The 13,670-nt window shown below is 40.9% G+C and overlaps 1 protein-coding gene across 3 annotated transcripts; it reads right to left on the bottom strand.

The window, feature by feature from the left end:
- Positions 1-3,521: 3,521 nt before the first annotated feature.
- On the bottom strand, positions 3,522-12,332 carry hmgn3 (high mobility group nucleosomal binding domain 3). 3 transcript variants are annotated; one of them, XM_073493149.1, is made up of 6 exons: positions 12,228-12,332; positions 9,775-9,825; positions 9,441-9,470; positions 7,327-7,377; positions 6,393-6,491; positions 3,522-4,229 (listed from the first exon to the last, which is right to left on the bottom strand). In XM_073493149.1, exons 1-6 carry the CDS (start codon positions 12,240-12,242, stop codon positions 4,188-4,190), a joined length of 288 nt encoding a protein of 95 aa, XP_073349250.1. In that variant the 5' UTR covers positions 12,243-12,332; the 3' UTR covers positions 3,522-4,187. The 3 variants fall into 3 exon arrangements, with proteins under 3 accessions (XP_073349250.1, XP_073349252.1, XP_073349251.1); XM_073493151.1 differs by having other exon boundaries at positions 6,393-6,488; XM_073493150.1 differs by having other exon boundaries at positions 7,327-7,374.
- Positions 12,333-13,670: the final 1,338 nt, after the last annotated feature.

Below are 13,670 nucleotides of genomic sequence, written 5' to 3'. Positions count from 1 at the left end.
CTTTTTTTTTAAATCATCATTGTATATAATGTGTATTGTAGCAAAACATTATTATTATTTTTTTTATCCTGAAGCGTTGTTTCAAAAATTATAGACGCTGGTTTAGAAACCACGCTCCTATTTATATAGCACATGTCTCACTTAAATTCCTGGCAGAGACTTGAGGGAACAGACGAGTTTGTGGTTTTGGACGATGACAATGATATGAAAACTTGTGCAGATGACTCACAAATTCTCATCCTCTGTTATTTATTGAAAATGTTGGCGTTTTTTTTTCTCCCCTGATGAAACTGAAAAGTACTTCTTGGCTTTTAATGCTGCTTTATTGTAGTTTTTCCATACGACACATCACGTGTTTACCTGCACTTGAGACATGAATGGACACAAACTTACAGCTTCTGCTCGCTTGGATAGAATAATATAATGCTGTTTATTTGTAAGAGGCAGCAAGGTGTGAATCATCGATGTATATACGCGGTTATATACGTTATTATGTTGTAATATGTCAACCACAAAGACACACACACACAAAGAAACAATAAAATAAAAGCGGACATCACCAGACGAGCAGGAGTTATACAGGGAATGTGGGCATCCACAGGCTCCACCAACGACGATTTGTTTATTTTGCTTTTGGTGTCACAGGCGCTCTGCTTTTTTCTCTACTCCACAAGAAAGGCACTGGCGTATTCTGCATCCACACACGTATCTTGACCCGCCACCGACAAAGTAAAATGCAACATATACATCATTATATACACATCATGCCTGAGCTGGTATTTGTTTTGTAAAGGGAACACTCACACATTTTTCCTCCAAATCCTGTTCCATCGCTTCATGTGAACACAATCTTTGTGGTTGTATGCTTTGCTTAGCACATCAGGATTGATGTTGACAATATCATCCACAAACTAAACTGACGTTATACCAGACGGGGAGGAATAATACAGAGAATGCAACCAGTGGTTTCAACACCGACCTGAAGCGCTCTGGGAGATTGTTAAGCTCGCTCTTTACTCTCACGAGGAAGCATCAGGCAATATTCTGTACTTTTTTGCATCCACGTATGTACGTATCCAGTGATATAGTGAGCTCAGCTGTGTTGAATTTTGCTTATGTCACGCTTGGCTGTTTCCTTTTTTTGACTAATTTTCATGAATTTGAATGGGAGGTAATCACAATACAGTTGACTTACAAGCACCTTCATTAAAATTGTAATCAAATCCAGAACCTTTTGATTATAAGAGGGTGCTTGATTGGTGATTATTATTTTTTGCATACTCGAATTCAGAGAGAAAGTTCAACCGCTGCATGGCAAATTAAGCAACACATTAATAATGGTTTCTTTAACCACTACACTACCATCCCGCAGTGTGTAAAAAACATTAATGAATGGCGTTATGACGAACAACACAGTGGGTGGTAAGGAACAAAGCCATGTTTGAATCTTCAGGCCTCGTTGGTCACGTCTACGTTTGCTTTTCATCCTGACCCCCTGAAGTGTATTTGTTGTTATTGTGCTGGCTGACATGACCACAAGGAGGCAACCTCACTCTGTAGCACTTTTTGTGCACAGGGCCACAGAGGAGTCAAAGGTTATGATGAGGAATGATTGATCAGTTACACTTTTAATTTTCTACAACATGAATAAAAGTTTATTGATTATTAGTGATGAAACAAAAGGTCCACTAGTAACTGGTAAATGAGGAATACAAAGGTTTTACAGCTGCTACAGCAATCGTATTTTCTAATATTATTATGAATTTGAAGTAGACAACCACATTAATCCACACCCTTTGCTAAATCGCTTCCTAACATTACAGCCATATGTCTTATTGTACTGGACTAATGAGATCAGTGCATAAATCCAGGAAGCTGCTTTTTTAACGTGGAAATTCAGTGTTGTGCCAGAAGCCGGTTGTTTAGCTACTGATGCTCTCTGTTAGTGGAGGACGGTGTCATTTTTCACGTCATGTTACAATCCGCTCACACACAGCCAACAAAAAAGTGATTTATATATGTAAATTGCTACATAGAGCCCCTTTAATGCACCTGTTGCAACTTAAGTCTTAGCTTGTGCTCCTGAGGTCTGCATGTTTGCACAGAGACTTTTTATTATCATATCATACTTTCTATGTTGGACCTGTGCAGATTTAGTCTGGATCAAGTGGTTTGGTGTACGGGTTAAAACAGGGCTGCCCAAAGTGAGGCCCTCAGGCCAAAGTTGGCACACCATAAGGTTAGATGTGGCCCGACAGATGTTTCTCACAAAAACATAATGATATAAAAGGTTAATTCCCTAATTATTAATCATTTATAATTTTTTTGGCAGGCAGAGAGACTTTTCGGAGGAATTCAGTCAATTAAGGGAACCTGGGATCATAACACTATTTTGCATTTTAAAAATACAATGCAGTAAAATTGAGTATTTTATATATTATTATGAATTTATTTGCTGTTGGTCTGTGGCCTAACATTAACCCATAGGGACCCATGGTGACACGCTTGTAACAAACACTTTAAATGTCCTAAAATCTTTAGATGTCCTAATTTAAATGTCCTTAAATGGGTCTTATGGGTTAAGTTTCAGTTCTGGCCCTCCAAGGGGAAAACGTTTGGTCCCTCCAAGGTTAAAAGGTAGAATCTTAACAGAAAAACAAAAAGATTTCCGTTTATTTTATCACCACTGTCCACATGTTTCCTGCTTGTACTCTCTGTTAAGAGGCATCATCTTGTTGACCACGTCAGCTCCTGCCAACACTTTCATTAATCAACCTTCTCCAGTATCTGCGGTGTTCAAACATCATTACTCGACACCTTCACGTGCTTAAAACCTGAGTGAACTCCACATCATTGGTCCACGAGTGTGAATGACGGCTCGTCCCTCAATGAAGAGACCGTACGGGTTCATCGTTCCCACCACTCTGGCAAATGCTGACCTTTCACTTCCTGACACAGCAGTTGTATTTAACACAGCCACGTGCCACTGGCGACCTCACACACACACACACACACACACACACAAAGCACAGTGCTGGCTTTGTGTTGGTTTAAAAAGTAACTCTAAACATGAACAGGAGCTCTCGAACACATAAAGAGCAGGACACATGCAGACACGTGTCTCATAGAGCTTTACACAGATTACCTGAGTTTTCCAACCTATACAAAAAAGCAGGCATACAATTACAGTATGTCTTCTATAACAAAAGATGAGAAAATGCAGACACAATGAATGGTATACATAATTATTTTATAGTTATTTTATACACCAATAAGAGAAGAGACAGGAAAAAAAAACAGACAAACTCCCATGTGTGACATCTACTTTTTCTTTTATTTCAAAATATTCTCCCAACAGGATGAAACTCAAAGAAGGCCAGAGAGCCCAAAGCCAATAGAGCCATCTAGAAACAGAAGCACCACTCATTATTGCTATGTCACTCTGCTGCAGGACAAGGCGTTCAGAGGGTGGGAAAAAAAAATAATTAAAATAAAAAAATAAAGGATGGGGTGGGGGCGGGGGTGGGGGGGGGGGGACAAAGTGAACTAAGTCAAACACAGAGACCCACAAACACATTCGCTCCAGCACACACATTTACAAAAGGAGCTATGTGAAACACAGTAGTAGTGATTCTAAAAACTAATGTCTTTTTTATTTTTTTTTTTAAAAACGCTGCAGATGTTCTCCATGGCGACTATAAAACTTCTTGTAATCTCATAGCATCCAAACTGCTGTTACACATCCTCAAATCCTCACCGTAACCGTCAGGGGGGAAAGTAGTCAGAGTGCCAATAATAATAATAATGATCGTCGTATATGTAGAAGACTACAAATATAGGCAGAGCTGGTTTTCAGAGATCATAACAGTCGTGTTTACGGCCCCCTTCAGGCGAGATGAAGAACATCTGCAGCCGTCTGATAAAAACACTTCATTCTGTCTTCTCGCTGCGTTTTTTCTGAGAGGCGTGTGGTGACACCGAATGGAGGAGGGAGGAGAATCGAAGCAAAAACATACTGCAGGTAGAGGAGCTGTAAGGATTGTGAACGTATCGGGGGCTGCTGGTTGTCCGTCTCTACTATCACAAGTCTAAAAAAAATTCAGCATGGTACAAAAATCGTCAGTAAAAAAAGATGCTTTGCTGCCATGGAGTCAGAGGGGGACGAGTCGGTGGACGCGCCCCGGTCTTTACGCCTTCTCCTCGGTCGCCTCCTCCGCCGCTTCAGTTACCTGCAGGGACGAGGAGAGGGGAAGAGTTACACGAGGATACAGGTGATGCTGATCAATCACGCAGCAGGTGGTCAAAGGTCAACACATAATTCATTCTGTAGTTAACGAAATCGGCCTTGTCCAGGTGAAAGATTACAGACGAGCTGGATGAACGTGCCAATGAGATGGCTGCTTTTGGTTTATAGCTCGATGGCTCCAACTAGCACATTTTCTGATTTCAATTTCTTGCCATGAGTTAGATGAGAAGATTGATAAAGCTCTCATGTCTGCATGCTCCGGTGAATAAATAAAAACATCTGCCAAACTCTGACGTTCTACTTAAACTAAACTAACCAGTTAAATCTTGTTTGTGTGAGAAACACGTGACCCGATAACAGAGCCGGGCTTGGGGCTAGCTGTTTCAATCGTTTCCAGACTTTATGCTAAGCTAGCGTTGCATTTTTGGTTCTAGCTTCACATTTGGCGCAACATCGATGAGAGTAGTATCGACCTTTTCATCTAACTAAGTACATTTCCCAACACTTTAGCCTATTTCTTTTCTTCAAACATATTTACAGTTACAGGTACAGTTTAGGTTAAAATGGAATATTTTAATGGTTTTTTTTTTTAGGATTTCCAACTCAGAAAAGCAAGAAAACATGTGTCAATTAATTTCTCTGGTGTGAAGTATTTCCAGTGATAACTCTTATCTGGTAGTGTGTTTTCCGAAGACAGGCAACTATTGAGTTTTTCAAATGTCGTTTTTCTTTTTCTTTTTTTTAATGCTGTGAGCAGAACAAACTAAATGTCATTCACCTCCATTGCAGTGAAATGTCAGAAATGGATTTCTTCAAATCTCAGCAAATAAAACCAACACTGTCGGGGGGATTCCACCGGGGTGAGAAAATATGGTTTTGTGATTTTGGTATTTTTTCTTTGAAATCTGCGTACAAAGCCGAGGTGAGGCGGGCGGTAATGAGTTTTGAGCGCTAAAATGTGACCACTCGGCTTCAAGCTGCGAGCTCAAGTGATTATCAGTGACTGTTAATCTGCCTAAAGTTTAAGCATTCACATTATTTGCTAATTTAACAGAACTTAAAATACAGATTGTTGTACCTCCATGGCCCAGATTTAATACTAGAGCTGCAGGATTAGGCGATGAATTGATTAGTCGATGGAAAGAAAATTAATCTTAATACTTAATTAAGTATTTCTAATAAGCGATTAATCATTTCCATAGTTTTTCAAGCAAAATTGTGAAACTTTTGCTGAATGCGGCTTCTTAAATGTAATAATTTGCTTCTTTTCTTTGAAATCTAATATAATAAATGAAGAGGATTTGGGTTTTTTGACATTTTATAGACGAATCAATTAATCAACTAATCGATTAATCATGAAAATAAGCTCAGAAAAGATGCTCACTTAAACTCACAACTCCTCAACAAGCTCAACGATCTAATCCGGATGGCGTGATCGCACCGGAGCAAACGTCTCCTGTCTATTTTCCTGGGCCCTGACCACTGGTGGAGCCGGCTGTCAGAACACATTGAGCCAATCACATTTCACATCACAGCTGTGTGAGCAGCGAACCCTCCTGCTGATGTGTAAAAAAGTTGTCCTTGGCCCACTTCACTGCACACCGCGTCAAAAAAAAACAAAAAACGCCAGACATCCTCATTTCTTCTCTTTCGTCGCTGTCGCTCTCTCTCTCTCTCTCTCTCTCTCTCTCTCTCTCTCAAAAACACACCACAGCACACCAAAGCACTCTGGGTAAATGTTAACTCAATTAACATGCAATTTCTGTAAAAGCAATAAGTTAGCGGCCACAACACACGCACTCGATTAGAAACACTGGAGCATACCCTTAACTCTGACTGTCTCACTCTGCCCTCTCACTGACATCAAGGAGGGAGCCGTGTTTCTGATGGAGGACACACTGACAGACGGACGAGACACGTAGATCTGTGTGTGTGTGTGTGTGTGTGTGTGTCAGCATACATTGTTGTGAGTGAAAGATGTGTGTATTTGTTATAGCAAGCAGTGCGATTATGGAGGAATATGGGTGTTGTATGTTTATACACAGATTGACATAACAAGGGAATGAAGATGGTTATTTTTCTGTCCGTCTCTGGCTGAATGTGCATCAACATGATTTTTTTTTTTTTCAGTTTTCCCTCGTCATACCTCATTGGTCTTGGTCTCTCCGTTCTGGGCGGGGCCGTCATCCTTCTTCCCCTTGGGGCCGCCCTTCTTCGCCTTCAGCCCCTTATCGTCTGCCACCTTCTGCGTGGAAAGAAATGACAAGAACATAGAGAGAGAGTGTATCAGGTGAACCAGGTTTAATTTAAAGATGCAATGTGTAAGAATTTCAACCGAAAGCATCCGAAAAATGAACTAAAATTATAATATTATGATGTCTGCTGCATGTACTGTGTTGCAGAGATATCTACTGAAGTTAGCATGCTAACCAGCTAGCCCTAGCCCGTCCCGGTCCAAAGCTCCTGTGCTTACGTTGTAAACACCAACACTCTGCTATTGCTCTGAGCTCCCGGACCAATAGATGCACAGCTAACCAAGCTAACTAGCTACAGTTAGCAGCAGTTAGCGGTGGCTCTGGTGATATGCTGACACATATTTGTGTTGAGTATGACTACAACAGCTGGCCAATTTTTTTTTACATATTGCACCTTTAATATTCTCACGAGGATGCATTTTTCCTCCCTCTGTTCCCTTCTGCAAAATAATAATGTTCACCATATGCTTCTCATTAAAGAATGGGAGGATAAAAATGTTAAATATGCTGCAGATCATCATCATTTCCCCAAAGTAATAAAAATAGAGTTTAAACTAGAGAATGTTTTTGTTGCAAACAACTTAACCGATACCTTGAATCTTAAACAAATACTAATATATATGTTTTTGGACGCTGCAGCTGTAGCTGTAAGGTGTGTTTTCATGGGCTGCTGTGTTTTTCACATCCACCGGCCTTGTCCGTGCGCATGAACTCGTAGTCAGGGGCAACCGAGAGCCTGAGACATATCATGGGGATATAAATAAGTTATTGTAGGTGTAGTTGTGTGTGTGTGTGTGTGTGTGTGTGTGTGTGTTTCTACTTTACCTTGACGATGGCCTTCTTGGGCTTGACCTCAGCCCTCGGAGGAGCAGGCTTCTGGAAATTATGCAGAAATCAGTTAGGACTGACCGACCACACAGTGCATAGTTTTTTTGGAGGAATATTAATTAATTTTTTGTTCCCCCCTCATCTCTACACGACAGAGCCATCTCTGAACTGTTTAAAATACTTTTTTTTTTAGCCACAAGCGCTTCACTAGGACTCACACAGGACACGTGGAGGCCTGGAATAGTCTGTACTGGCTTCCACTGTAAATATTATTAATAACCAAGTACTTGTACTGTATTTCCTAAGCAATCTGATCCTGTGCTAAGTAGTTTTAAATATCTGCCTCTTCTCAGAGCGGACTGACCTCAGACCACCGTACAATGGCTATATCAGATGGGAGTTGAATTCTGGCCACTCGGTGCAATCAAGTTCGCTGCAGAGCTTTTTTCCAGGCTGCTCGGCGTGGACTACACAAACCCTAAAGCCACGAGCTAACCCTAACCGCCGCCGTGACAAACTTAAATCATGTGATTCCTTCTCAGAATATCTCTGCTATGCTTTGGTAATCAGTGACACTGCACACAAGAAGATAGATGAAAGACATAAATTGTTGTTACACTGAAGGTACTTTGGCGTATCGTTTAAAATGACATGCAAGAATTACCGAGACATTTTTCGACTTAATAAAATGACTGCAGTCATGTGTTCATGCAGTCCAAGCAGTGTTGGTTTACTGCAAGAAAAAAGTCTTATTAAGGTTAACCGCTAAAGGAATGAAGGAACCACAAAGATAAGGTGATATTAAACCAGAGTAATGCTAAAAGTAATGCTAAGTGCTTTCACTTTAAAGTGTCACAGAAGTTTGACATTTTGGGAAATACCCTTTTTCTCTTTCTTCTTCTTACCGCGGTCACAGCTAACAGACAGTTAGCTTAGCTTTCAGAGGTTTCAGACAACCATTATGTCGAGGATCGGGTTTTAAATTTCCGATTACTGACTTTTCTGCATCAAGACATAATCGTTCAAGAGAGAATTTGTGATGCACCTAAGAATTTGGTTTTTCCCCACCCCTACGTAACTAATTCTTGGACTCTCCCATGGATGTATAATGAGAGCTGGATACAGCGTGTGCGCCAACTTCAAGTTTAGCTCTTTGCTAACTTAAATGAGAATAAAATAATGTAATCATTAATGGGGTCTTCCACATTTTCCAAGTGGTACGAGACCAAACTGATCAAATTCTGATAGTGAAACGAGTCATTGTGATGCTCAGAAATTTGTTTTTTTTATATATAGTTTTGCAACCGTTCCTCCAAAATGTAAGCTTACGGGAAAAAGTGTTTCTGGTCCAGCGTGCATCACGTGACGTTGTAGTTACACAGTTTTGCCACTACGTCAAATTGGCTTCAAAGCCCTGCGCTCTTCATTTGGAGCTTGAACGTGGACTAATTAGCTGCTAGCGTCAAAGCTAGCGTACAGACATAAGAGTGGTAGCGATCTTCTCATCTACGTTTCAGGAAGTAAGAGAATAAGGATATTTCCGAAAATGTCAAGCTATTCTTATACAGTGCACATGCAAATGTACGAACACATGCAAAGACCCAGTATGAGTGGGTCCAACATGCAAAGTACGACAGATAAAATCACAGGGCCTGTGAGGCAGAGCTGCATGAACTCGTAAAAAAAAGGCAACCTAATGATGTATGTGCTGGAATTTGGCTATTTTCCATGAAAAGTTTTGGTTTATTGAATATCTAGGAAATCAAATTAATTGCATTTCTGTTCCTGATTTAATTTATTCCACCTGTTTGTTGGAATGTTAAATACATTTTAATCATGCAGCCCTGCACATCAACAAGGTGTTGCAACAGACCAGACCATCGAAGGACAAAGACAACAGAGAAAAAGACATGCATACCAAGTCAGACTCGGACCCTCAGAGAGCAAGTTTACGGCGTTTGATGTCGTCTTGATCAAATCCATAAACTTTTAACTCTGAGCCTTGGTAATACGACACTTTACTATCCCCACGAGACTGAGGCGGGACGGCAGGGAGAGGAAGAAGAGGACAGTGACAGAGGTGAAGACAGGGAGGGGAGAACGAAACTCACCGCTGACAGTCTCTCCGACCTTCTGGTGGGCTACCGGAGCAAGGGATGATCAATGAGAGAGAGAGAGAGAGAGAGGCGGTGACAGAGAGAGAGAGAGAGGCAGACAGATATCAGTTGTACCTTTGTGGGCTGATCTTGACCTGATCTGCTTGGTGACTGCTACAAGTGCCCCTACTCATTAACCTGTCATGTGTCTATTCTCACTCACATCACACACACACACACACACACACACACACACACACACACACAATCTCTCAGTACAAAAAAAAAAAAATCACAGCACGCAAACACACGCCTGCACACAGCACACGAACACAGTCGAAACATTTACCTCTTGTTTTGTGACTTTGGAGGCCTCCTTGCCCTCGGGACCCTCTGGAGACTGTAGGAAATGCAACAAGGAGTGAAGAGACTATAAACAAGTGTTCAAGTACAGAACACATACTCAAACACGTGACCCATTTTAAGTTCAGACATTAACAGAATTTAGATTTCTGTCTGTTTTGATTGTCCATCATCAGAGTCGCTCCTATCAGACTATGGAGCAGCTTGTTTTCCTCAGGCTGTTAGACTCCTTCATCCGTCCTGACGCCACTATGTAAAATAGTTTTCTATATTTAAAATCAGTAATTTTTTTTACGTAGCATAAAGAGACTTAAACTCAATTTCTGGTGTTGTAAAATGACTAATAAATGGACCTTTTTTAAAAAAGTCACTGGGGTTTTCTCTGTTCAGTTGTGCATATTGTCCTTTCTGTGGAGCAATAAGGGGAGTAATAGAGGAATATAATGCAAATAATTAAGCAGTATAGCTTTGGAAAAAGGTCAAAAGGTTAGAAATTGACATAAAAAAAAAGTTGGCAGAGTTGGCGCCAGCTGTATGTGATGGGACACCAGCGCGCAGAAAGTTGTGATACATTTATAGTGAAACTTAAGGCCACGTTTTGTCCAATGGAAGGGCATCCAAGAGGCTCTTCATCATGTTTTACCTACCACTGGGGCATCCAGCAGGGCACTTTTTTCGAACATGGGGCACCAGGGTGGGCCAGCTCCCCCTCTGCCCCCCAACCTGAGTTCACCACGTGTAGGAGGCTCCTTTTCTACAGAGGAAAGTCCCACTTACTAATAAAAGTGTAATAAATGTGTAACTAGAGCTAAATGATGAGTCAGTGGTTAGATTATTAATAGAAAATTAATCTGTAACTATTTTTATGATCGTTTAAATCCCTTCATTGATAAAAATGCTGAAAATTAACTGGTTCCACTTCTCTTTGATGAACATTCGCTAGTTTTCTTCTTTCTTTTAAGATAGTAATTGAATTTTACGAAACATCACCTTGGATTTTGGACACAAAGATGGACTTTTTTTTTTCTTCTGACATTTCATAGACCAAATAAGCAATAAGTCAGGAAAATAATCAGCAGATCAGTTGATGAAAATAATTATCGGTGACAATCTTTTACATAAGTTTTGTAAAAAAACTGCATAATAGAAATATCAAACATAAGTTCTCTATACTTCAGCCTACTAGAATATTTGTATTAATAAATAAATCTGTTTTGTATTCTAAATAAATCTAAATGCTTAAAATAATTTTAAAACAATGGATGGCTGTAATATTTCGCATAATCAAATCCAAATTTTTTAATCTAAGTCTTTTTTCTTCCTGCTTGAAGCTGCGTAATTGCCTAATTACACTACCTATTTCAATTCCACATCATCTCCCTGGTGGCTCAACATTTTTTAATGGAGGCATCTTGTTTACACGCCAATAAGTGAGAGCTCCCCACAGAATAATGGAATATAAACAATTCATTTAGGATTCATTTACACACCGGCTGTAACGCACCGTGAGGGGCTGTCAGCCTGCATTTATCAGCCCATATCATGAACACATCGGGGCTGCAGGTAGGTGAGGACGGTGCACAGGAGAGTCCGCCCCCACCATGCAAAGAAAAAAAAAAAAAAAAAAATGTTGGTTTAGCCTGCAGGTTGGCATTCGCATCATTTGCATGTGGGCGACCTCCGCCCCTAGAGGCCTCCCCATTCTCTGTCCTCAAAGGCGAATCTGCGCAGACAATGGCAGTTTTTTGGATGGTAGAAAAGCCCCATTTCCATGTATGCGCTGATACAATGCGCTGGAGCTCGTCGTGCACCGCTGTTTAGATAGTGTCACGGCCTCTTTTAACACAGCGGTGATTGTCTCTGATCCCCTCTTTCTTTATTCCTTTTCTCTCCCATCTGGATATGGGGTCCGTTCAATCGGCTTGGCGTCTGTTCATCACCACTGGAGGACCGAACTGACACAAGGTGGTGGTGGTGATTTTTTTTTTTTTTTTTTTTTTTTCACGGTTAAGATCGCAACATTAATCAGGAATCAATAAGTCTCATACATGCGCGGAAAAAAAGCGCCCAGAAGAAATTATCATCGCGCACATCTCCTACGGGATTTACGCATCCATCCATCCGGCGGGTCCGTCTGACATTCACCAGTGCGCACAGTGGAGAGGGAAGTGGCATATAAAACGACCACAAGAACGGCCATTGAGATGAACACAGGCACATGTATGGTGTAAAAATGAAAAAATAGTACTGAAGGAACGTCTCACATACAGGCGAGGACGCGTTAAAATACACCTGAGAGACTGCGGACGGAAAGACGCTTCCCCAAACTTTGGCATCACCTCACCTGCCTCGACAGAAATCGCGCACCGCTATTTTCCTCAAATGCAAGAGCAGAAAAACTACAGTGAAGTGAGCCTGATGGCACAAAACGACACTCACCTTTCTCTTCGGCATTTTACGCGTGATTTATTCTCCACCAGGCTGGGAAAAAAATTAAGGTCAAACCCGAAGGTCCAAGAGAGGCGAATTTGAACTACCTCGAAATACAGGATCAATATCTAAGCACCTTCGATAATATGTTGATTATATGCACTCCCCAAAACTCTATACCTCCCACAGCCATTGGGTAGAGGGGTCAAAATCCTCTCCTGTGCTGACTCCGGATTGGCTCGCCTCGTCTCTATGTAAATAAGAGAGTGGCGGGCATTGGTCGAGATTTATCAGAGGGTGTCTGTGATTGGCTGCGCGCTCTTTGTGCGCAGATCCCACCAGACGGCGATAGCTGAGAGGGAAAGTGGAGACAGGCCAATGAAAGAGGGGCCGACTCTCGGTGGATCTGGGTAATGTAGGATGAGAGAAGAGAAAGAGAGAATGTTGTAAATAAAACACAAAGGACCAGAGAGAAAAAAAAAACCGGGCACAATGGCACAATGTCGAGCTCCAGAAGAGCTGGCGTGCATTGTGTCTTGTAGGGGTTGCTCTAAAGAACCAGAGTAATCATACACCACGTTTCTGCACAACAAATGGGAGCATCACTGCAGAGGTGCCAGTCCCTGCAGGAACATGATACTAGTAAAACAATGCAATGAATAAGGTCACTACTGCAGACAAATTAAACCCGTGTGGTGGTGTTTATTTCATGACGAGGACACATTTCACACGAGAGTGTAAAATATAAGAATATCTGACAGGTGTACAAACAGATGAAAGGCTAAATTGTGCACAAGTTCATTCCAAGTGCAGCAGAGGTTCATTTGTGCAAATCCGCCTGCTAACACCAGGATTATCCAGCATAATAACTGGATAACTAATGACCAGAAATAAAGCCATAAATGAGCAAAAGCTAGACCAGGAAATACCATATTGTGTTGATAGCGACATAATGTGTTTTGGTATATAATGCAACTGTCCCTCACATGATAAACCCTTTCAGAGACTTCATATCTGGCAGGGAACATGTATTAGAGCGCATGCATCGATAAACATTTTTACCAGTGATGGGAATTTCAAAAGAAAGGTTCATTGTTTTTTATTTTATTTTAGGGGTTACTAGTCTATGTGCCAAATGATCATAATGAATTGGTAAGATCTGGATCACATCCCATCAATATATTTTCCTTTTGCATGTGTGGACTGGGCTAAATTACTCGTGTTGCCAGACCTCACATGATATCGGTATTGTAAACATTACACAAGGTGTAATAATATATCTCTGCTTTGTTAGTGAAGTTTCTACTTTGAATTTACCCTCTGTTAGAAATGTGTTATATGAATATAGTTCCTTTGTTTTGAATGCGATTGAAGCTAAAATCACATTCATGTAAAGGGGGATTGAGGGCGCAATTTTAAAAAGAATGGCTCTCGGTTCCCTTTGTTTGTATT

Source organism: Pagrus major, chromosome 22 (genome assembly GCF_040436345.1).
Source record: "Pagrus major chromosome 22, Pma_NU_1.0".
In the NCBI taxonomy this organism is placed as follows: Eukaryota; Metazoa; Chordata; class Actinopteri; order Spariformes; family Sparidae; genus Pagrus; species Pagrus major.
Note: the sequence above shows the minus strand (reverse complement) of the source record. Positions and strands in the feature narration are given on the sequence as shown.

Coding starts and splice junctions, on each gene's coding strand:
- hmgn3 (XM_073493149.1), bottom strand. Junction 7,378..9,440: donor GGTCGGAGAGACTGTCAGCG/GTGAGTTTCGTT, acceptor CATAATTTCCAG/AAGCCTGCTCCTCCGAGGGC. Junction 6,492..7,326: donor CCAAGAAGGCCATCGTCAAG/GTAAAGTAGAAA, acceptor CTTTCCACGCAG/AAGGTGGCAGACGATAAGGG.